The 24,263-nt window shown below is 34.5% G+C and overlaps 1 protein-coding gene across 2 annotated transcripts in view; it reads right to left on the bottom strand.

Moving 5' to 3' along the window:
* OTOGL (otogelin like) overlaps window positions 1-24,263 on the bottom strand; it is a 151,909-nt gene that overhangs the window by 4,940 nt on the left and 122,706 nt on the right. For both annotated transcript variants that reach the window (XM_024123011.2, XM_028490315.2), the window contains 13 exons: window positions 22,177-22,318; window positions 16,416-16,601; window positions 14,783-14,995; window positions 14,200-14,304; window positions 13,484-13,591; window positions 11,797-11,898; window positions 11,189-11,293; window positions 11,064-11,104; window positions 7,137-7,200; window positions 5,866-6,044; window positions 5,302-5,406; window positions 3,044-3,163; window positions 1,602-1,647 (listed from right to left, as the gene is read on the bottom strand). In XM_024123011.2, the coding sequence (XP_023978779.2) occupies window positions 1,602-1,647; window positions 3,044-3,163; window positions 5,302-5,406; window positions 5,866-6,044; window positions 7,137-7,200; window positions 11,064-11,104; window positions 11,189-11,293; window positions 11,797-11,898; window positions 13,484-13,591; window positions 14,200-14,304; window positions 14,783-14,995; window positions 16,416-16,601; window positions 22,177-22,318 (1,516 nt within the window). The remainder of the gene's footprint in view (window positions 1-1,601; window positions 1,648-3,043; window positions 3,164-5,301; window positions 5,407-5,865; window positions 6,045-7,136; window positions 7,201-11,063; window positions 11,105-11,188; window positions 11,294-11,796; window positions 11,899-13,483; window positions 13,592-14,199; window positions 14,305-14,782; window positions 14,996-16,415; window positions 16,602-22,176; window positions 22,319-24,263) is intronic.

The following is a 24,263-nucleotide window of genomic DNA, read 5'->3' as shown; positions in this document are numbered from 1 at the left end:
TTTTCTATTATTAAAGTGAAATTTGCATTAAAATAAAACTAACCATTTTTAAATACACAATTTAGTGCATTTAATACATGCAAAATGTTGCACATCCACCACCTTGTCCAATATCAGAACATTTTCATCACCCCAGAAAGAAACCCCACACCCATGAAGTAGCACTCCCCCACTCCCCTCTAAAACTTTTTTCTTGACATAAATTCATGAACACAAAAAATAAAATCATAAATACATAAATAAAAATGGTTGCATGAATACCCCTCTATTCTATTTCAGTCCTTAAAATCATTAAAAAGCACTATGTTGTGGAGCACAGGCTCTAGGCGCACAGGCTTCAGTAGTTGTGCCTCGCGGGTTCTAGAGCGCAGGCTCTGTAGTTGTGGCACACGGGCTTAGCTGCTCCGCGGCATGTGGGATCTTCCCGGACCAGGGCTCAAACCTGCATTGGCAGGCAGATTCTTAACCACTGTGCCACCTCTAAATAGACAAGACTATTCTTACATATTTATGGGATTTAGCCCTTCATGAAAGAAGTTCAGAAATCTCCCTTGAGAGGCATGATAATTTGTGTCTAAGAATCCAACCCTACACAGTGGCATTATTAACCTGAATTGTGTTGTAGCCTTTTTTCCCAAAAGCTTCTCTAAACAATGTTAAAATGACTATTTATGCCAAATTTCCTAAAACTTTTTTCTTTTTTTGTTTTAGTATTTTCATTGAATTTTAATAATTTTATTATATGTGAGATTGAACATTTTTTCTATTATTAAAGTGAAATTTGCATTAAAATAAAACTAACCATTTTTAAATACACAATTTAGTGCATTTAATACATGCAAAATGTTGCACATCCACCACCTTGTCCAATATCAGAACATTTTCATCACCCCAGAAAGAAACCCCACACCCATGAAGTAGCACTCCCCCACTCCCCTCTAAAACTTTTTTCTTGACATAAATTCATGAACACAAAAAATAAAATTATAAACACATAAATAAAAATGGTTGCATGAATACCCCTCTATTCTATTTCAGTCCTTAAAATCATTAAAAAGCACTATGAAATAAACCTTATAATTCAAATAAATACATTACATGCACATAATTTTGTCAAAATAATTATGGGAAGTTTTATATATATGATTTAAATATAATTGACTAAATTGGTATTTCTCAAATGTATTATACAGAACCATAGATTTGTTCAAATAGGTTTGGAAAATATCACACTTTCTATATCCTTATTGATGTCTCATCATGACCTACTTTGTGTAGTTCAGCCTGTTCAAAGCACTTTTGACCATAGGGCACTTTCAAACTTAAAACCTACTGAAATCCTGTGTAATACCTTTTGAAAAAATGCAACAATAAATTTCTAATATTTAAATTAAAATTCATCTCAGTTAAAAACTTCTGCTTCAGAAGATAAACATTAAATTACAAAATAATCAACTGCATGACAAAAAACATTTAAATAATAAACATTATAAAATTTGTTTCCCTCATTGCAACATAGGAACTGAATTTTATGAGAAAAAATAATAATCATGAGCAATTAAAACTAATCAAATTAATGTATGTAATTTGTCTTCACTTACAGATCTTGCAACAGCCTTCATTATAAAGCTTTACAATCCCTTCATTCTAGGAAGAAAAAAGGAATAATGTTAAAATTCAGTGTTTTTTCATTTCATCCTAAACTAGAAATAGAAAACCAACTTTCTCAATATTTTTACTAAATATCACAAAGACTTTATAGAAAGATGATTGAAATTTAACAATTTCTAATATGAATTTTTGTTTGTAAAATTAGGAGCAGATATTTTGTTAAAAATTTGTTATTTCTTCATTAGTAATATGAAAAAGTACAAAAAGATTAACTTACTTAAAAGAACACATTTTAAATACCACAAAAGATTTTCTTACCAAATCAAAGTACTAATAGGGACTCTAAATAGAGGCCATTATATCTTTTAAACTCCTTGAAATAATCTGAACTACTTTTTGAGACTAGACTGAGTTCCTGAATATAACTGAATGTTAAAATGATGTCTCTTTTTCTTTAATATTTTATTATTCAAAAAAAATTCCCCACTTCAGGATGTCTCTTGCCAAAGGCTAAATTAAGAAAATTTCATCTATTATCTTTTGGAATTCTTACAGTAAGTTGCTAATTGCTTTTAGTAACTTGCTAATTGTAATTCAAATAAAAGAATTTAGAAAAATGAATCTGTGAAATAAGATGATGCCAAGATTCTTTCAAGAGCTGAAATTCTATTACTTTAGTACATATTGTATCTCACTAGCCAGCCAGCTAGCTAACCATCATCACTAAAACGGCACATCATGAAAAAAAAGTGAAACTATGCTATTTCTCTACACTTAAAGAAAAATATTGCCTCGCACAACAGAATAAAGCTTACTTTTCATTAGGGATTATTATCTCCTAAATAATTAAGGCTACAAAGAATCTTTTTTAAAAAATTGTGTGACTTTTGAAAATCTACTCTCCCAATAGGCTCTTCTACAAGAGAAAAGGGAATTGGAAGAGCAAAACTAAAGAATCAGCAATGCTCTGGCATGTGCTGAGTTTCACAGTGGCCCATGCTCAGAGAAACTACGGCAAATTTCACTTAGGCTAGTATGCTTTAAACAGCGAATGACAGCATAAATCTGCTGTGTGTTTAAGAAAGAGAAATTTGACCAAGTTCTGATTGATTAGTTTATTAATCCATATGGAAAGAGAGGCTAAGTTGGCTGATCAAAGGATTTTTCAATAATCCTTTGGTCTACATATTAAAAACCCAGACATAGCATCATGTCCATTCAGGGAGACTCAAAATTATTTGGAATGCCATATATAACTCAAAGTGTCAAACTGAGGAAATATAATAGAGCTTTTACATATACATGAAAATAAAACATTTAGCAAAATAAATAAGCCATAATGTATGTATGTATGACCTTGGAAAACATATTAATGTGTATTTTCTAAATTATATTTAATGCCAAATTTTCTTAGCTATAACAAAGTACAAACCATTTTGCATTCAGTCTCATTAAAAGGGGGACAGACCATACTGTAGTTCAGAATCGTCATCCCTTCGTCAGTCTTAACACATTCAAATGTGGTACAATTATAGTGCCAGATACTCCCCTCCTAAAAATAAAAGAGAAAGTTACTGTTTGCTTATTAAAATCTGCTATATTTCTTAAGTAGAATGTTTCCTATCCTACTGAATCAAAAGTCAAGTCAAGATTCAGAGAGCTTCTTGTGACATAAAATGTCCATCTGACAATGTCCCCAAACTTATCTAAAATAATTAAAAATACATATATGTGGTATGTGTGTGGGTGGGTGTTTTGGTTTCATACTAGAACCAAGATGTAAATGTGAAGCAAAGCAACAGAGAGGAAAGAAGCAAAAGGTATCTTTTTCTACTACAAAATTAATTATCTAACGTGGCCAAGTGTCAACGGTCTTGCTCTAATATTCCCTCACTAATTATAAAACAACAAATCATACTACTTAGTACTCCTCCTCTCTTGAGGTTTGTTTATTTTTCCTTCTACTCCCTTATCACCAAACAATTTAAAAATCTTTGGATGATAGTGATCACTCACCTATGGTTCTAGTTTTCTATACCTTCTGGTTATTTTTAAACATATCCCTATTCTTTTAACAAGTTTTTCAACATACTGTTTACTTCATTCTTTGTTTTAAATTTATTTCTTTTATTTATTTATTTTTGGCTGTGTTGGGTCTTTGTTGCTGCACACGGGCTTGCTCTAGTTGTGGCGAGCAAGGCTACTCTTTGTTGTGGTGCGTGCGCTTCTCATTGCGGTGGCTTGTCTTGTTGCGGAGCACAGTCTCTAGGCGCATGGGCTTCAGTAGTTGTGCCTCAAGGGCTTAGTTGCTCCGTGGTATGTGGGGTCTTCCCAGACCAGGGCTCGAACCCGTGTCCTCTGCATTGGCAGGCGGATTCCTAACCACTGTGCCACCAGGGTAGTCCCTAAATGTTTATTTCATTCTTGATTTCAGAATTCCTATTTAGAAATAAAATCAGCTGAAAATAATTATTATATAATTATTAGGCTGTAATTGTTGATATATTTTTATTTTATAACCTTCATTTTAAAATGCTAGTCAGACTCTGACTTGAAGATTCCTTGTGAACCAGCAAAGAATTCTGACAACTTTATTTTCTGTAGATTCTATTTTAATGTATAAATATCATCAGGTCTTCTATGAATCTCAACTGGAAAAGATCTACAAGTCTGGGTATAAAAGAAGATAAAACATTCAAATTCGAATATTAATTCTAATATACAATTCAAATAGTACTATCTAATTTATCTGAAATCAAAAATTACTTGTTCCATAAGAATTAGATTTCTAGATAACTAAAGCTTATCTTTGAAAGAGCCAAGAGTTAACAATCTTGATGTATGTTTACCTATATTACATTACTTGTTGTGTTCTCAAAAAATATTCTAAACATAATTTAACCTTTTATTTAAATTTCAGGGCTATCACAGGATTATTGACATCTATAGAGTTTATGTTGCTCTTTTTCTAAAATCCCCACATGACTGTATATTTTCAAGTAGTCTCTGATTCCTTTTCTCACACCTATGTCTCCTCATTTTATAAGCTTCCTTTTTCAAGTCTCCCTCTTTAAAATGATATAATATGAAACAAATATTGCCATGATTAAACAGATAAACAATATCAACATTATTTAAATCAATAACACTATTTTTCACATAATTATAAAACAATAGACTATGAAACAATAAGATAATTGTTCACTTTTCTTATTTAATACAATGCACAGGATTGGAGAATATTCTTAATCTTTTGTCATATTTACCCACTGAAATCTTTGATACCTGAAATAATAAAGTGCTAACAACTTGAGTTTCAGATTTCTATCAAAATGTTTCATTTCAAATGAGTGAATAAAATAACATTGTTCTTTCCTTTGTTCTAATTATTAGAAATCAACATTTCTCAAAGTCCATTCCTAACATCTGGGGAAAAAAGTAAGGATCTATGATAAAATAAGTTTGAGAAACCATTTCAATATGCTCCTTTACAACAGAAATCAGATACTTTAAAATGTAACTATGTCTTGTTTGTTGTAAGCATGCTGTATATGGGTGTACTTGCTGTATGTAGGACACTATGTGTGTGTGTGAGTGATATTTTTCAAATGTATGGGAACAGCTTCTTTAGAAAATAGCACAGACAGCTACCCTCCGTGGAGCATATTTTAGGAACGAAGAAATTCATACCTCATATATAACTGTTGTTCCATTTTCCATTTGAAATTTGCAGGATACATTTTTGCAGGTACCACAACAATCATAATCACTTGGTGATGGAGTGTATACCTGGTGCTGTGCATAATAATAATAATTTGAATTAGCCAATAACAATACTGATATTTTTAATGAATTCATTCTGAAAGTGCTTCCCAATATAACCTATGCTGTCTCAGAACACCTGTAAAGCATTTCTGAGGTTGAATTTGAAGCACTTCAAATAATAACTGATTTTATATAGCTGTATTAGAAGTGAAGTAGACGTTAACCTTTACATCTAGCAGCCAAGATTCATCAGGTAGATTTAACAAGCTCAGGTCAAACAAGCTGTATAGGTAATAAGATTCCTGAAGCTCAAGGTTATACACAGGGAAAGGAAACTGCATTATATAGATATGTTACAAATTAACAGATTATTAAAGAACTATTCAAGTGTATATTTTTAACTTACAGAGTATTCACTCGTTCAAATTCTACAGCTGCCATTTAAAGATTAATTAACTCTCACCAGAATGACTTACAAAGAATACTTACAACATCACATTCTTTTGAACAATTCAACATTGTAAAATTCAAAGTGTGGAAGCCTGTATGGTTATCTTTCTCTTCTAGACACTCTACTGTGTAACAAAAGTCCCCTTCCAAATACTTTATCATAGATTGGCCAGGATTCAATACTGATACTTCTTGAAACACACACACATCATCCTTTTCTAAGAAAACAAAAAAAGTCAACAAAAAGTACTATATTAAGTTTTTTATTAATTGATCATTGGAACTTTTATTTAAGTCTATGTTTTTATTGTGATGTGCAATTTTTTCAAAACCGTTAAATATCTCTACCTTTATATGTTGTTAACAGCTCAAGAGTTCACTTAGTAATGAATGTAGCATTTATTCCTTAACATAGAGTAAGAAATTGATTGCTAAACTCAACTTCTATACACTGTTTGAACTGCCTCTGAAAACTATACTTTATAGCAGATTCCAGAATTTTAGCCCAAAGTGATCATGAAGCTACTTGCTGTTTCCTCTTCTGGAAACAGAACATGACAATTTTGGGGAGTGGATATAAATGGAGGCAAAATCTGAATCAATAACAGTAGGTCTCTTCATGAAGGGATTGTGTAACATTTCATGTTTTTTGTTATTTTGAGAGAAATTTTTCATTTTTTTGTGTTGCAAAATAAAATCATATAAATCATACTTTATGATGAAGGTAGGTGATATAATGTACTACCACATCATTAAAAGTGGCTTGTAGTAGGCTAGAATAGTGTTGAAGAATACAGCTCAGAAGCTCTTTGTGCCTTGCCAACATTGTATTTAACTCTTCTCTCATATAAAAATACAAAAGTTTTAAGCTATTGAACAAAAGTTTATTTTCTATTAACCTACTAATACTTAATATGAAGATTTGTTATTTCATAGAAAAATCAATCTTATGCTTTGCAGTGTTAGCATCAATAATAATAAAACAGTGAGCAAAAATCTCTGACTTTTAGATGTTGTCTATTTTTAAATTAAATTATATACACTAAAAAGAACCCAGACATCAACTTTAAATTCTGCGAAGCCTCTGAAAAAGAATCATTTTTATGTCCTGTTATCAAGTTTCTCAGAACATTTAGGAATATTACAACAGGGGAAATTGAAAAATAAAAAGTACACTTTTTATACTTAAAAACTGGCCAATGGCTTAAAATGTGTAATACATCTCAAAACTTATTTTTAATTTATTCATAGTAAACAACAGATATAAATAATATTCATTATCATTTAAAAGTTTCAAAAAACATAGTTACCACAGAGATACTGTACACATCCACAGTTACTCTGAAAGTTGCGGTCTATTGCAGGAAATTCTCCCTATTAGAAAGATATTATTATATGACTTATCAATATGGCTTATTATATTACCATTGTAAAAAAAATGCACAATATAACATCTAATAAGTTTCCTACCCCACAGCCACACAGCAAGTTCATAAAAATATTTGACAGTGAACAAGCTTTGATTAACCCAGTGGTCATTTAATTAGTAGCCTATAGAAAATACTCACAATAAAAATGTGATCATCGACCACTCAATCTCTCTAAACTTAAATTGCCTTATCTATTAAATGAGTGAAGGTGGATAAGATGATCTTTATGATTTGTCCTAACCTTAAAATTATATTGTTAGATTCTGAGCTTCTAGTGGGCAATTAGAGATAAAAGAATGCTTGCTAACCCTAGAAAATTCTCTTGATGAAAATGTTCTTGATCGGCTCTGTAGAGGTGGTCCAGAACTCTGATGTCTGCATCAGAGCAAGGCTGCTTTAGCGTATAAAACAAGAGCAGAAGAGTGTAGTACAATGATTAATAGCACAGGCACAGGAACAAGACTGCCCTTGTGCCAATCATGCTCTGCTACTTAACAGCTCTGTCATCTAGGGCAGATTACTTAGCCAGTCTGCTCCTCACCTTCCTCATCTGTAAAATGGGGATAATAATACCGTCTGCCTCAGAATTGTTGAAAGAAATAAATGGATCAATATATGTAAAGAGCTTAAAACAAGCTGATGTACAGAAAGTGCTATAACCTTTAGCTGTTAGTAAATTGCTGTCATGACCAATGCTTAACTTTTCCCTACTAGAGAAATCGTATAGGTTCTTCTCAAGTGTAGGACTCAGGCTTAAAGTTTCAAGAATTGTATTTTAAAAATCAACTTTTCCTGGGTGTGTTTAATTTTCATATGACATCAGTAATAAAAACTAATTTGATTCTTGACACAAAAAATAACTCAAATTCATAGTAATATATAAAAGTCACTTTTCTCCATAAGCTAATAATATCTCGCTTTTTATAGTGCTTTACGAGTTGTAGTTTCACAGACATTAACGCCTTTGATGTTTTATGACTTTTAGTCATTATACAATTCTAATGGGATTGGAAATAAAATATTAGAAATACAGAGTTAAAAATAATAATAAGTCAAACTCTCCCACTGCATAAATTACTCCAAAAGATTAGATAAGGAAGTATTAGCCTATCACTAACTCTTCTAAGTCACTTACCTGTTTTTCAATAGTTAGAGCCACAATGCCCACTGTGTCCTCTCATGCTTAGGCTTCAATCTTCTATTCTTCCTTCCTAACTTGTTTCCTTTGAGATCTTATTCACATATTTAGTTACACTTTTATTCTCTTAAGTACCCAGTTTTGCCCAGAGGAAATAATTTCTGATTGTTCTACCAATACTTAATATTACATCAAATATGATGGTATTTTTTTATTCTCAAGCAAGCATCCCTCGCCTTTAAAGTCAGTAGCAAAATCACCTCAAGGTGTTTCCACTTTTTAGCTATTATGAACAGTGCTGCTATGAACATTCAAGCTTTTGTCTGGACATGTTTTCATTTCTCGTGGATATGTACCTAGGAGTGGAATTGCTGAGTTATATGGTAACTATATATTTAACCTTATGAGTAACTACCAGGCTGTCTTCTAAAGCAGCTGTACCATTTTATATTGCCACCAGCAGTGTATGAGGGTTCCAATTTCTCCACATCCTTGCCAACATGTATTAATATCTGTCATTTTAGTGAGTGTGAAGTGATATCTCACTGTAGTTCTGATTTTCATTTAACTGATAGCTAATGATGTGAAGGAACTTTTCATGTGCTATTGGCCATTGCATACCTTTATTTGGACAAATGTCTGGTTATATACATAAAATGGAATATAATTTAACAGTAAAAAGGAATGAAGTACTGATACATGCTACAACACAGATGAACCTTGAAAATGTTATGCTAAGTGAAAGGAATCACGAAAGACCACATGTTATATGATTTCATTTATATGCAGTATTAAGAATAGGAAAATCTATAGACACAGATAGAAAATGTATTAGAGATTTCCTAGGTCTAGGAAGTTTTGAGGAAAATAAGTGACTGCTAAAGGGTACAGAGTTTCTTGTGGCAGAGGGTATTAAAATTGTTCTAAAATTGATTGTGTTTATGCTTGCACAATCTGTGAACATAATACAAACCATTTAATTGTACATTTTAAATGGTTGAATTGTATGGTGTGTGAATTATATTTCAATAAAGCTGTTATTAAAAATAGAAATACTACAAAGACCTAACAGACTCTTTAGGTTGAAAGGCATTTGTTGTCTCTGCAAATAAACTAATGTGATTTTTTTTTAATATATCATCTTAGACACTGAAACAAATATTTAGCAATTTCAGGAACAATGGGTCAGGTCAATACTTTTGTAGAACAAGGAATGTTAAAAATAAATTGCCTTGCATGGGCGTTTAGACACAACCCTTGGTCTAATTCCTGAAGATGTCAGTCTATCATTTACTCTCTCTAGACCTCAGTTTTCTTACTTATAAAATGAGCTAAATATATCTACTTTGTGAAGATTCAATGAAATAATATACAAAACTTCTTATGTAAATTGAAGAACTTGAGAAAAATACAATATCATAATTCCACCCTTTTCTGTAGGTGTATGTATATAGTGTATACACAAAATAATCCAAGAGAATTTTTATGAAAGTTACTTGTAAAGCTTAAACATTCTATGCAAATCACAGATGGTAACTCATCATTAGAGTAAATGTTAGATTAATACTTTTTAAAAATACAATTTAATTAATTTATTTGACATACAAAAAGCTGTACATAATTGATGTATATAACTTGACAAATTTGGAGATAAGTATACATCATGAAATATCACCATGCCATAGACCTATCCATTAACTCCAAAAGTTTCCTCCCACTCTTTTATTTATTATTATTATTATATTGTGGTAAGAACACAGCGTGGACTCTACCCTCTTGGCAAATTTTCAAGTCTACAATACAGTGCTGTTAACTATAGTCACTATGCTGTACAACAGTTCTCCCAGCACTTATTCATCCCGCATAACTGAAACTTTGCACCCTGCTTTTTAAATGAAACAGTGACATCCTAAGAAGGGTTCTGTTACTTTAAAAAGTGCCTCATTTATTCCCCAGGATATAGCCTTGGCCTGAAAAGTCTGAATGAGTTTCTAATGACACACATTGTTTGAGAAGGAAAAGAAAAAGAAAATCATTGTGAAAGAAAACATGTCTTCTTTGATAAATAAGGCCAGGAATATATTATCTTTCTCAAGTTTTAGAGGCATACCATGGAGGTAAATATTTAAAGAAAAAAAAAAAAAAGACTTGTAAAGCACCATAACCTCCATCTAATGGTTAAATAAGTGATACCAGAGTTATAATTATTATTTCTAAAATTTAAATTTTTGGAATTTCTGTAAGGTTTGCATGTTCATACATAACCCCTAACAAGGTACATACAGTTAGTTACATGTTTATACCCCCTCCTCCTCTGAAACAGATGCATTGTTAGTGCACTTTCTTAAAGAATCACTGGGAAACCTTTCATTATTGAGGTAATATATTTTCAATACTGTGCTTATTTTAAGACCAGTGAACTTAAGTAGATATGACTGGTAGATTCAGTCGCCAGTGGAAAAATAAATAACATATTGATTGTACTTTTCTGTCTCAAGTATAATTTAAAATGTTGACTGCTCCCTAATATCAAAGAAGATTTAACCTACTTCAGTACAACTTAAAGAGAATAATTCCATTAACTCTGAAAAGAAATCAGAAATGAAAGCAATAAAGGAAGAATAAACTGATTTAAATTATATTAAAATTCAATAAAAATGTGTTCTTACCACTTCACAAGTTGGCACAATAAGATTTTCACAGCTACATTCTAAAAGGCAAAAAACAACATATTTATATTGATCAAATATATTAATACATTCTAATAAAACTTTAAAAAATGAAAGTTAGTTACCACAGTGCCATGTTGGACAACATTGACCAGATACATTTTCTTTCACAAGTTTCATATCTTGTGCACAGGTGAGTAGTGGCGTAGGACAGAGATTTGGCTCACACACTAAATAGAAAAATAACATGAGTAAAGATTAACTTCATGTAGTTGCTAGTTTTCACTAGCTACCATTTAGTTCACTGCCATTACTGATGTGATACATGGACTTGGATCTTCCCAGAGCTGCCTCTCCCACCACCCAATTGCAGTGTGTTGGTAAGGACAGAACGAATGACTCACAAGCAGATACAACAATAGCAGTAGAACTAGGACACACTCATCAGGTTAAGAGCCCTGAGAAATGGCAGGAGGGCAAGAAGAGAAAGGAGGTGAAGAGGGTATGGAATCACGTGTATATCTAGAAAGTCTAGGATGATGAGAAAAGTCATAGCTAATCTATTTTGGGGAGGTAACAATACTGTCCAAGAAGCACTCTTAGATGTATGAAAACATTACATGTATTTAATATGCTAGAACTCAGGTCTCATATAATAGTACAATTAACATGCACTGGCCTTCTTAAATATTGAACATATCTAGATATTTTTAATTGGTTAAAATACACTTACCACAGTAATACTGAGGACAACAGAGGTGTGTAGTATTAAGATCCACGGTGAGAAATTCTCCGTCAGTACATAGTGGAATAGGTTCAGTGCAGGATTTGCAAACTAAAGGTGAAACACAAAGGCAAAGTCACAGCTGAGCTAAAAACAAACTAGTTATCAGTTCAGATTACTGTACACATATAAAATCAAAATCAAAATACATTATGTAAAACAAAATAGGAAGCAAGGAAAATAAGGATTTAATAAATGGATCTCCTTATTTGGTCATAAAAACAACAATACTATCTGAGTGTATTGCTTTATACTTTCCCAGGCACAGTGATACAGAAGAACCATCTTACCAGAAATATAAGATTTCAGGAGTAATTTGTTCTTACTAGGATCAAAATACCATTGATTTACTTATTTAAGTTTTCTTAATTCACTACTCTTGATCACTGCTATGAATGAACAATGTAGTAGAGGCACCTGTTCTTCTGAGCTCTTAGCATCCCTCTTCCAACTTTGGTAACAACTCTCTTAATGAACTTGAGGAAATGCCCCACCTACGCAGCCTTGGAGTGACTCTTAATAAAGATGCCTCACTCTTACCAGGCCCATGTGTAGGAAAAACCCACTTTAGACGAAAGAGAATGTCTTTCTATAGCATTTGAGCCATAAATAGAGGCACATCAAGACAAGAAACAGATGTTGCTGACTCAATCATTAGTGACTGCCACCTAGAGAAGCTGGTTTCCCTCCTTCCCAGGGCTTGGCTGAATGCTTCATCTTCATTCTACAAAATCTTGATTCCCCAATTCTCCCAATAATTGCTTGTGCTTAAGCTAGCCAGAATCAATCAGTTGTTGCCACTGCAGTCAAAGAACCTTAAATGATACAAAAAGAAGTACTTTGATCTACATAGGTTTATCTGAAACCTACATTAATCAACAGCCTTTGATATGATAATTCCTTAACGAAATGGAAAAGAGAATTCTTTATTTTTCAAAGTCTAGTTCGTCAGAATATTTAGCTCAAATTCAGTCATTTCCCAGACACCTTTCATTTATTTCTCCTTTTGAGATCATCTGCTTACACAGGATATACAGGAGATGAAGTTTTAAAGAGGTAGGCTGCTTAGCACAGTCGTTTATTTAGTTGGTTATTCAGGAAAGCCAGGGCTAAATTTTTCTCTAAAAAGAACTAGGTGCTAGCCTTATTTTTTTTAATTGATTATATTATCTTGATCATGTTTTCAATGATATACATAGTCTTTGTCGATAGGGAAAAGTAGTACTAATTGAAATAGTTATCAAGAATCATTTAAAATGCTGTACTTTCTTTTCTGCTATTCTTTTTTTTTTTTTTTGCGGTACGCGGGCCTCTCACTGTTGTGGCCGCTCCCGTTGCGGAGCACAGGCTCCGGACGCGCAGGCTCAGCGGCCATGGCTCACGGGCCCAGCCGCTCCGCGGCATGTGGGATCTTCCCGGACCGGGGCACGAACCCATGTCCCCTGCATCGGCAGGCGGACTCCCAACCACTGCGCCACCAGGGAAGCCCATTTTCTGCTATTCTTGTTCAGTTGAATTTTAAGAGTATATCAGCAGAATATTGGTTACCATTGAGTCCCATGAAATTCACATGAAATGAGAGATTTTCCCTAGATCCTCCCTCTTCTTCCAGGAAATGACCTCACAGAATGCTTACCACAGGCAGGAGGAAAGCAGCAAGTCTCTTCCTGTTGAACCTGAATCATGAACTGGTCTTCTCTGCATTCTGGCACTGCAATTTTGGGGCATTTGAATGGGTCACATTCTGTAGAAACATTCCAGAGATATTTGTAAATGTGTATAGAGTGAGACAATAAATAAATGAAATAGTGTGGCTCAGTTCTCTTTGAATTTAGTGATAATTAGCTCATTAAAATAATCTTAATCTTAGTGGAAATATATAGGAAATAGCAGGTTATTTATATATAAAATAAATACTTTTACATATAAAATATATGTAAATAGACATTTTAAAAATATATATAACATTCTCTTAATCATATATATGATTAATCATCTGTATGTATGTGTGTATATATATATATATATCCTGCTGTAAAATCTTAGCAGAAATATATAGGAAATGGCAAATTATTTACATTTAAAATACAAGTATATACATTCAAAATACATATTTCCACTGAAATTAAGGTCTTTAGAATGAGTTAATTATATATATATAATAAATAGATTTAAAGTTCATATATATACATATTTATAAAGAAATTACAGGTTTTTAAAAAGCTACCTTTAGCAAGACAGCTCTGCAAACAATCTTTTATAATAAATTTCCTTGTAGACACAAAAATGAGAATTTAATCCACTACTCTGAACAGTGAACTTCATTCTTACTTTTCCTAATTAATTACTCACCACATTGGTACTGTGGACAGCAAGAAAGAGGGCTATGGCCAACGATCAATTTTTCACTATTTGTACATGTTGGAATGGCAGTTTCACACAAAGTCATGTCACAGCCTGGAAATAAACAGAAGTATTAAAAAATCTGTGAACACAACTAAAATCCTGTGTTTCTAACTCAAAGCAGGGAATTGATTCTCACTATGCATGTTTTTACACTACAATTAAACCATTCAGCTCACAGAATGGTCATATGTGAAAAGGCAGCAGAGTTAAGGTTACCTATTGTTGTCTTTGACCCCTGATTGTCATAAGTCAAAGATTCCCAGATCTTTTATCTTCACATATTTCTGAATATTATTATTTGATAATAGCCAGAGTTTTGCATGTCTATTTGCAAAATCAACAAAACTATAATGAGGTAAAACTTGCTTTGAGAAAGTGTAGGTGACATTTATGGCAATACTTTCATTGTTACTTTAACCCCATACATTTTTTTTAACACCAAGCATCATGCCTGCCCTGCTTTTTCACAAAGAATATCAACATATTTAGTGGCATTAACAGATTGTAAGGCTTCAGACTGCATACATACTGCAAACTTCCTTTGCACAGCAGGTCCACTTATCAAAGAAGCCCAGGACGACTTCAGCTTCTCGTTCACAAATTGGTGAGGGCTCTTCATCACAATCAGGTTCTATGGGAATAATACTTCCATTCTCCAAACATTTGTACAGGGCACATTCATCAATGCCCCCATTCCAAATCTCCCCAGCAGTTCGAGGCTGGTCTTCACTATCAGTGCACGCTTAAAAAGATGGTCAATGTTATATCACTTAGAACCTGGGCACGAAAATAAACCAAGCTGTGATGTTTTGATTTCAGACTGTGACTTGGCCCAGTGACACAGGTAACATGTCACATTATCTACCCTTTCTCAACTTCTTCTTTTTGTTCATCAGCTACTAGCTTACATTTTTCTTTAATGAAATTTTTATAGTCCACAGAAAATATTTTTCCCTTCTACAACTATCTGTAAATTTGCATGTCCTCTTCTATAAATAAGATGATTTGTTAATTATTTTTTATTCATTTTAAGTCTTGTTAATACAATTTATTTAGCTTGAACAAACTTAGTAACATAAATTTTAATTGGTTTTAAAATATCAACTATTAAAACTGAGTGGTATTAGAAAACAAGGTAGTCTCTACCTCACATTAACATGTTTGTCATATCAAAATTCAAAACATTTCAGCTTTAAAATCTAAATATAGAAAGTAGGTAGTCAAGCAAAATATTATTTAGTGACTCTATTACTTTTATTATGAATGTTTTACATAGTGATAAATATGGCCCTCTAGTACTTCTTTTAAGGAATAATAAAGATAAATGAAGTGACTACCATATTCCCAGCCTCCAGTGAATTTCTTTTACTTTATTTACTACCAAACCAATCTCACAGGTCCCTAAAAACAAATATAACCATGTATATTCTCAAATTCTTCCACAAATACTTTCTTCAGTGGCAAACACAAACTTTTTTCTGAAACAATATATGCATTTCACTTCTACTTGCCTTTCCCTTGAATTACTAGCATTACTATTGACCATAACAATGAGCCTATGATAGATAAAGTACTGTACTGCAGTTTTCTCAGTTGGGCCCTTTTTTATCCACAACCACGACAGAGACAATGTGTCAGGATAAAACGGTTTGAAAATGAAAGTAGAAATACTCAATGTTTTCCCCCAGATAACAACACTTTCTGAAATTCCTTGAGTGTTTATTTTTCTCTAGGCACTGTTACAAAACACTTTCTATTATTTTATGTATCCCCACACTAACCTTGTGGGGATAAGTCCTATTATTTTCCCCATTTTGCAGATGCATAACCTCAGGCTCATAGAGGTAAAGCTGAATCATTAATACATGAAATAATTGAACTTTCAATTCAGTCCACACACTATTCTCTTCATTCTTAATCTGCCATATTCTTTTCCAGTTATTATAGGCATAAGTAGAGAGAGATTAAAACATATCACCACCGAAGCCCCTAATTCTGGTAACTTCAACTGAAATCATATTAAAATCAAACTACATACTCTCTTCCTTTCCAACACTTAGGTGACCTTTAATCAATCTTTTTCAGCACATCTCTCCAAGTTCTGAAAAAGTATTATTTATTTGCTGGGTCCCTAAGATGTCATTTTGTACTTCTCTGCTTACCACATTCTTTCTCTGGAATGCACTGAGTTGACTCTGGCCTGTGAAGAATGGTTCCATTTTTGCACACACAGTCTTCTCTTAAATTCAGATATGAAGAGTGTCCATAGAACCATCTGTTCAGACATGTTCTTGCTTCACGAGGTCGCACGCAGGGTTGATATTCCTTCCCCTCTGGGCAACTCAAAGCTATAAATAATAGAGGATTTGTGGAATTTGCTAATGATAAAAGTGACCTACTTGAATTCTAGTAAAAGGAAGAAATGTTAGTTTTCTTTCTGAAAATAAATTTTGCACATTTTCAGTCTCCTCAAAGTCCATTTTTCATGTATTACTTAACTATAAATTAGAAACAAAACAATGAGTATTTTTGAGCATCTTCCAGGTGTCCAGCTAGTATTATGTTATAGCAGGAAAAATTCGTCTGATTTATACCAAATAAATACGACCGAAACGCAGCCCAAATTTGGGTGGCATAAATATAGAGTCAACTATTATGAAGTTACTGCTCTGTGCAGTAGGAGGAGATACAACAGTCCACACAGAATAAGCACAGAAACATGTTTTAAATATGCAACTCAACCAAGTCATATAGAAAAGAAAAATCCCACGTATTTAGGCTTAATCCTTCACTGTCAAAAGAAACTACCATTGCTGAGCAGTTTCTAAATGATGTTTCAGAAAATTCTTGTTGATTTTCAGTGATCTTAAAAAGTCATACTGTTAAAAAATGAACATGCAGCTGGTGGAGGTATAAATTGGTAACATCTCAGTAGAGAACGATTGTAATAGTAAAACTGAAGATGTTCTATGTTCCCAGTGAATCAAGTAACCCCACTCTTGAATAGTGAGTACCTCTGGAGGAGTAGGGAGAGGAAAGGGACAGGAGAGGGTACACCAGGAGCTGCTTTATTTCTGAAGTGGAGTCATGTAACTGGTGTCTATGATATATTATTCTTTATCTGTGCATTTTATTCTTTTGGGGGGGGATGAAAACCTTTTATTTTGAGCATTTTAGTAACATTCATTTTGAAAACCTTTTACCATTGAATGACTATAATTAAATTAACAATATTTTCTGTAAAATGTGCCCAAGATTGTTGAAAAGTTTAATAAAAAATTTGTATGAAAAGTTATAACTTGATGAGAAAGCTTGAGCCCTATGTATAAAAATGGGCAAAGGATAAATATAAAAGAAAAAGGAAATACAAACATGTATCTGGAAAAATATTGAACCTAGATATTAATCAAAGAAAGCCAGAAAGATTGGTTTCTAGGATGTAGATATTATGTTAGGAAGAAGGAAAAGGGGGAAGAAAAATCTCTAACCTCTCCACATACAATGTGTAAGGACAAGCATGGGAAAGAGAGGCAGGTTGAATGAGGACCCGCAAAGTGTGCTGTAGGATATAAGATTAAAATCCCCTTCAAACCTCTGTGATTTCTTCAATTTTTCAATCTATTTTTCTAACTAACATTTGTGGACTAGGTTTCCTTTTGGGAGAATTGAGGCCTACTTTAAATCCGAGGCCTACTTTAAATCCAAGGCCTACTTTAAATCCATTCATTCATTTATTCAAATTGAAATATAGTTGACGTACAATATTACATTAGTTTCAGGTGTACTACATAGTGATTTGACAATTGCATACATTATGAAATAATCACCACAATAAGTCTAGCAACCATCTGTCCACATACAAAGTTATTACAATGTTATTGACCATATTCCTTATGCTGTATATTAAATCGCCTAGGCTTATTTACTTTATAACTGGAGGTTTGTATCTCTTAATCCCTATCACCTATTTCACCCTCCCCACTGGCAACCACCCATTTGTTCTCTATTATCTATGAATCTATTTTTGTTTTGTTTTGGTTTTTTGTTTTGTTTTTTAGATTCCACATATGAGATCATACAGTATTTGTCTTTCTTTGTCTGACATATTTCACTTAGTGTAATTCCTTCTAGATCCACCCATGTTGTCACAAATGGCCATATTTCATTTTTTTATGGCTGTGTAGTATTTCCATTGTATATATACCACATCTTCTTTATCCATTCATCTATAGATGGGCACTTAGGTTGTTTCCATTTCATGGCTATTGTAAATAATGCTGCAATGAACATAGGGGTGCATATTTCTTTTTGAGTTAGTATTTCTGTTTTCTTCAGGTAAATACTCAAAAGTGAAATTTCTGGACCATAAGCTATTTCTAGTTTTTTGAGGAAACTCCATACTATTTTCAGTAGTGGCTGTACCAGTTTACAAACCCACAAACAGTGCAAGAGGGTTGCCTTTTCTCCACACCCTCACAAACACTTGTTATTTTTGTCTTTTTGATGACAGCCTTTCTGACAGATGTGAGGTGGTATGTCATTGTGGTTTTGATTTATATTCCTCTGATGGTTAGTGATATTGAGCACCTTTTCATGTGTCTATTGGTCACCTGTATGCCTTCTTTGGAAAAATGTCTATTTAGATCCTCTACACGTTTTTTAATTGGGTTGTTTGTTTTTTGATGTTGAGTTATATGAGTATTTTGGATATTTTGGATTTTAACCCCTTAGCAGACATATATTTTGCAAACATCTTCTCCCATTCACTAAGATGCTTTTCCATTTTGTTGATAGTTTCCTTTGCTGTGCAAAAGCTTTTTAGTTTCATTTAGTCCCATTTGTTTATTTTTGCTTTTATTTCCCTTGCCTGAGGAGACATATTCAAAAAAATATCGCTAAGACTGATGTGAAAAAAGCATACTGCCTATATCTTCGTCTAATTTTATGGTTTCACGGCTTACATTTAAGTCTTTAGTTGTTTTGAGTTTATTTTTGCATACGGTTTGAGAAAGTAGTCCAGTTTGATTCTTTTGCATGCTGCTGTCCAGTTCTACCAACACCATTTATTGAAGAGGCTTTCTTTCCCCAAATACATCTTGCTTCCTGTCATAGGTTAATTGACCATATAAGTGTGGTTTTATTTCTGGGCTCTTTATTCTGCTCTGTTGATCTATGTGTCTGTTTTTGTGCCAGTAGCATACTATTCTGATTACTATAGCTTTGTAGTATAGTTTGAAAGCAGGGAAGGTAATACCTCCAGCTTTCTTTTTCTTTCTCAAGATTACTTTGGCTATTTGAGGTCTTTTGTGTTTCCATACAAATTTTAGAATTATTTGTTCTAGTTCTGTAAACAATTCCTTTGATACTTTGATAGGGTTAGCATTGAATCTCTAGATTATTTTGGATAAATGATAATTTTAACAATATTAATTCTTCCAATCCATGAGCATGGCATGTTTCCATTTGTTTTTGTCATCTTCAATTTCTCTTATCAATGTCTTACAGTTTTCCAAGTACAAGTCTTTTACTTCTTTGGTTAGATTTATTCCTAGGTATTTTGTTATTTTTGATACAGTTGTAAATGGGATTGTTTTCTTAATTTCTCTTTCTGGTAGTTTGTTATTAGTGTACAGAAACACAACAGATTTATGTATATTAATTTTGTACCCTGCAACATCACTGAATTCATTTATTAGTTCTAATAGATTTTGGTGGTGTCTTTAGGATTTCTATGTATAGTATTATGTCATCTGCAAACAGTGACAGTTTTACTTGTTCCTTTCCAATTTGGACACCTTTATCTCTTTTTCTTGTCTGACTGCTGTGCCTAGGACTTCTGACACTATGCTGAATAAAAGTGGTGAGAGTGGGTGTCCTTGTTTTTTTCCTGATCTTAGAGGAAATCCTTTAGCTTTTCACTATTGAGTATGATGTTGGCTGTAGTTTTCTCATACGTGGTCTTTATTATATTGAGGTATGCTCCCTCTGTACCCACTTTATTGAGAGATTTTTATCATAAGTGGATGCTGAATTTTGTCAGAAACTTTTTTTGCACCTATTGAGATGATTTCTATTCTTCAATTTGGTAATGTGGTTTATCACACTTACTGATTGGCAGATACTGAACCATGATTGGCATCCCTGGGATAAATCGTACTTCATCATGACATATGATCCTTTTAATGTGTTGCTGAATTCAGTTTACTAATGTTTTGTTGAGGACTTTTGTTATCTATGTTCCTCAGTGGTACTGGCCTGTAATTTTCTTTTCTTTGGTATCTTGCTCTGGTTTTTGTTATGAGGGCACACTCCTCTCTAGTCACCAGAGCTGCATGCTCTAGGAGTGCCCCCTATGTAGGCTGTGTGCACGCTTCTGTTGTGGCAGTGCCAACTACTGTGGGTGCACTGGTAGGCAGGGCTGGCCCCTGGCCTGGTTGGCTGCAATGCCGCAGTGACTAGGGGCCCCTGGAGGGTGGGGTAGGCTTTCTGCATGGCTGTCTGCACAGCCTGGAGGGCTTGCAGCTGGTGCTGACCCACTGGAGGGCAGAGAAGCCCCTGGAACTAATAGGCTAGTGGGAGGATCCCAAAACAGTCTTTTGCCAGCGCCAGTGTTATTGCAGTAGAATAAGCCCCCCAAAATGGGTGCTTCCAGCATGTCCATCCCCAGGGTGAGTCTCAGTTGCCTCCTGCCTCTCCAGTGGGCTCTCCAAGATCAGCAAGTGGTTCTGACGCAGTGACCTTTCAAACTACTTCCTCTGCCCTGGGACTTGGAGCATGGGAGAATTTGTGCGTGCCCTTTAGGAGCAGAGTCTCTGTTTCCTATAGCCCTCCAGTTCTCCCAAACGTAAGCCCTGCTGGTTTCCAAAGCCAGAAGTTCTGAGGACTCATCTTCCTGGTGCAGGACTTTTAGGCTGGGGAGGACAATGTGGGCTTGGACCCCTCACTTCTTAGGAAGGACTTCTACAGTTGTGATATACCTCCTGTTTATAGGTCACTGACCAAAGGGTGTGGGTCCTGACTATACCACATCTCTGCCCTTCCTACCCATCTTGGTGTTGTTCCTTCTTTATGACTTTTGCTGTGGAATATCTTTTCTGCTAGTGTTCAGGTCATTCTCATAGATGGTTACCCTGTAAGTAACTGTAATTTTGGTATGTCTGTTGGACGAGGTGGGTTCAAGGTCTTCCTACTCCACCTTCTTGACCCCCACCCTTGCTTTAAATTTAGACCAGGATAAAAACAGAAGTTGCTTAAGTGGGAGACCAAACTATAGGTTACATTTACATTCGTTTTATTCTTACAAAATTATTTTGTGGACTTCCCTGATGGTGCAGTGGTTAAGAATCCGCCTGCCAATGCAGGGGACACAGGTCCGATCCCTGGTCCGGGAAGATCCCACATGCCGCGGAGCAACTAAGCCCACGAGCCACAACTACTGAGCCCACGTACCACAACTACTGAAGCCCACATGCCTAGAGCCCTTGCTCCACAACAAGAGAAGCCACTGCAATGAGAAGCCCACGCACCTCCACGAAGAGTAGCCCCCGCTTGCCGCAACTAGAGAAAGCCCGCGCGCAGAAACGAAGTCCCAACACAGCCAAAAATAAATAAATAAATGAAGTTAAAAAAATTATTTTGTGCTGAAAAGGAAAAGAAAGAAGTGAATGCAAAAAAACTGGACTGTTATTTGAGTGTTGGAAAATATTGTTTGAAGTGTACTACTTACAGCAGTAATCAGGTGTTCTCCATGGAATGCAGAGAAAGCCCGCGCGCAGCAACGAAGTCCCAACACAGCCAAAAATAAATAAATAAATGAAGTTAAAAAAATTATTTTGTGCTGAAAAGGAAAAGAAAGAAGTGAATGCAAAAAAACTGGACTGTTATTTGAGTGTTGGAAAATATTGTTTGAAGTGTACTACTTACAGCAGTAATCAGGTGTTCTCCATGGAATGCAAATGTCAAACTTGTTACATAAAGCCACATATGCAGAAAGGGCATCACATTCATAGTTCCAAAAATAGGTATAATTGATCCACATCTTTTCACAAAAGTCCTGTGGTGAAACCTAGAGATACATTGTGCCTTGGGATAAGTTATGTTGTTTTATTTCTCTGAAGGCCCTAAGCTAGACTAAACTATTTGGAGAATCAAAAGGTAGCAAGTTAATATTCATTATAGTTCCTCTCTGACCTTAGATTTTCAAAGCTTCGTAATATTAGATGTCACCTCTGAATTTATAATTTTTTAAACACACAGTTTTAGATAAGATAAATATTGTCTGTACCAATCTACATAAATCTATCTTATAAAGATGGAAAAGAAACAGAGTATGTGGACCTAGCAAAAACCTATTTCTGATATTACATTTTGGGTTACAATCATGTTTTCTACATACTGAATAAGACTTTGAAACTGGAAGCTCCTAAAGCTTTCTGTAATGATACATGGCACTGCCCATTAAATGAGGTTATAAATGCTTCTCAAAAAATCGTGTACTAATATTGAACATTAGTCAAATAATTTATATAATTTGTCATGCTCAACTTAATTAGAAACTCATTTTTTCTACAGATTGTGTTTCATTTTGATCTAGAGATACCTGAAATCTAAATAATTTAACTTGTAACAACATTCACTCCAATTTTTCTCTGCTCATTTATTCAGCAAACATACTAAGTAAGCATCTACATTCAGACGTTAAATTTGGACACAGGTCAAAGTGTCAGATAAAAATACTTAATATTTTTCATATCCTATCATGTTTGCTTCAAGGTCCATATCTATAAAAACTAAGATATTACTTCCTTTTTAGTCTCCTCTGTTGAATCTCCTCAGTTTCCAACCATTTCACTTTTTATGGAATACTTGCTGTGATCATCAAGAGCCCCCTACTTGTCAAATCCAGGGAACACCCTGATATTCTAAACCCTCTCCAACCTCTCAGAGGCGTATGATGCCATGCATGGCTCCTGTGTCTTAAAACCCTCTCCCTTGACTTTGAGAGCACCACACTCTGGTGCCTTTCCATCTGTTCATTGCTGTCTCCTCTTCCTGCTTCATTCTGAGTATTTGTCTAGACCCCTTCCTAGATCGCCCTGTCTACTCACTACAAACACTCTTCCTGGGCTCACCCATTCCCACAGTTTCTACCGCCATCTTGGGCATTTACATCTTCACCTTGGTTTCTTCATAAGTTAAATAGAGTTAATAATAAACCTACTACTACTTAAGATTGCTGTGAGCTAATATATGGAAAGTATAGAGAGCAGACTCTGGCACATCATACATGATTACTGTTATTTTTTAAAACTCCATATACTAATAACTCCCCAAACTTGACCTCTGGCTTCAACTGGTCTCCTCTGAGATCTAGAATAGCTTCAGATTTTTTCTGGGTATTTTAGGCTTGAAGTCCCACATGACTTAATTTTTCCAATATAAAAAAAAATTGTAGGGCTTCCCTGGTGGCGCAGTGGTTGAGAGTCCGCCTGCCGAGGCAGGAGACACGGGTTCGTGCCCCGGTCTGGGAGGATCCCACATGCCGCGGAGCGGCTGGGCCGTTGAGCCTGTGCGTCCGGAGCCTGTGCTCCGCAACGGGAGAGGCCACAGCGGTGAGAGGCCCGTGTACCGCAAAAAAAAAAAAAAAAAAAATTGTAACCCTTCTCTACCAAACCCACAAAAGCTGATTCTCCTGTATCCTCCATTCATCCATTCATTTATGCATCCTTTCACAGTTTATTGAGCACCTAACTACATATCAGGCACCGTACTATTCATGAGGAATATAAAGATGACTAAAACAGACCTGTTCTCTGCCTTGTGGATCTCATCGTTAAAGCCTATGTGTTGAATCAAGAAGAGTCACCATGCTAAAATAGATCAGAGGAGGGAAGTATTCTAGCTTAGGACACTGCAAGCATAAAAGCCCATTTGCAGGAAAAACCTTGAAATAGTGCAACAGTTGAAAGGAGACTGGAATGCCTGGAGCTTAGCCAGTAAGAAAAGTGTAG

This window comes from Physeter macrocephalus, chromosome 6, assembly GCF_002837175.3.
Source record: "Physeter macrocephalus isolate SW-GA chromosome 6, ASM283717v5, whole genome shotgun sequence".
Classification (NCBI taxonomy): Eukaryota; Metazoa; Chordata; class Mammalia; order Artiodactyla; family Physeteridae; genus Physeter; species Physeter macrocephalus.
The sequence above is the reverse complement of the archived record's forward strand: the minus strand, read 5'-3'. Positions and strand labels throughout refer to the sequence as shown.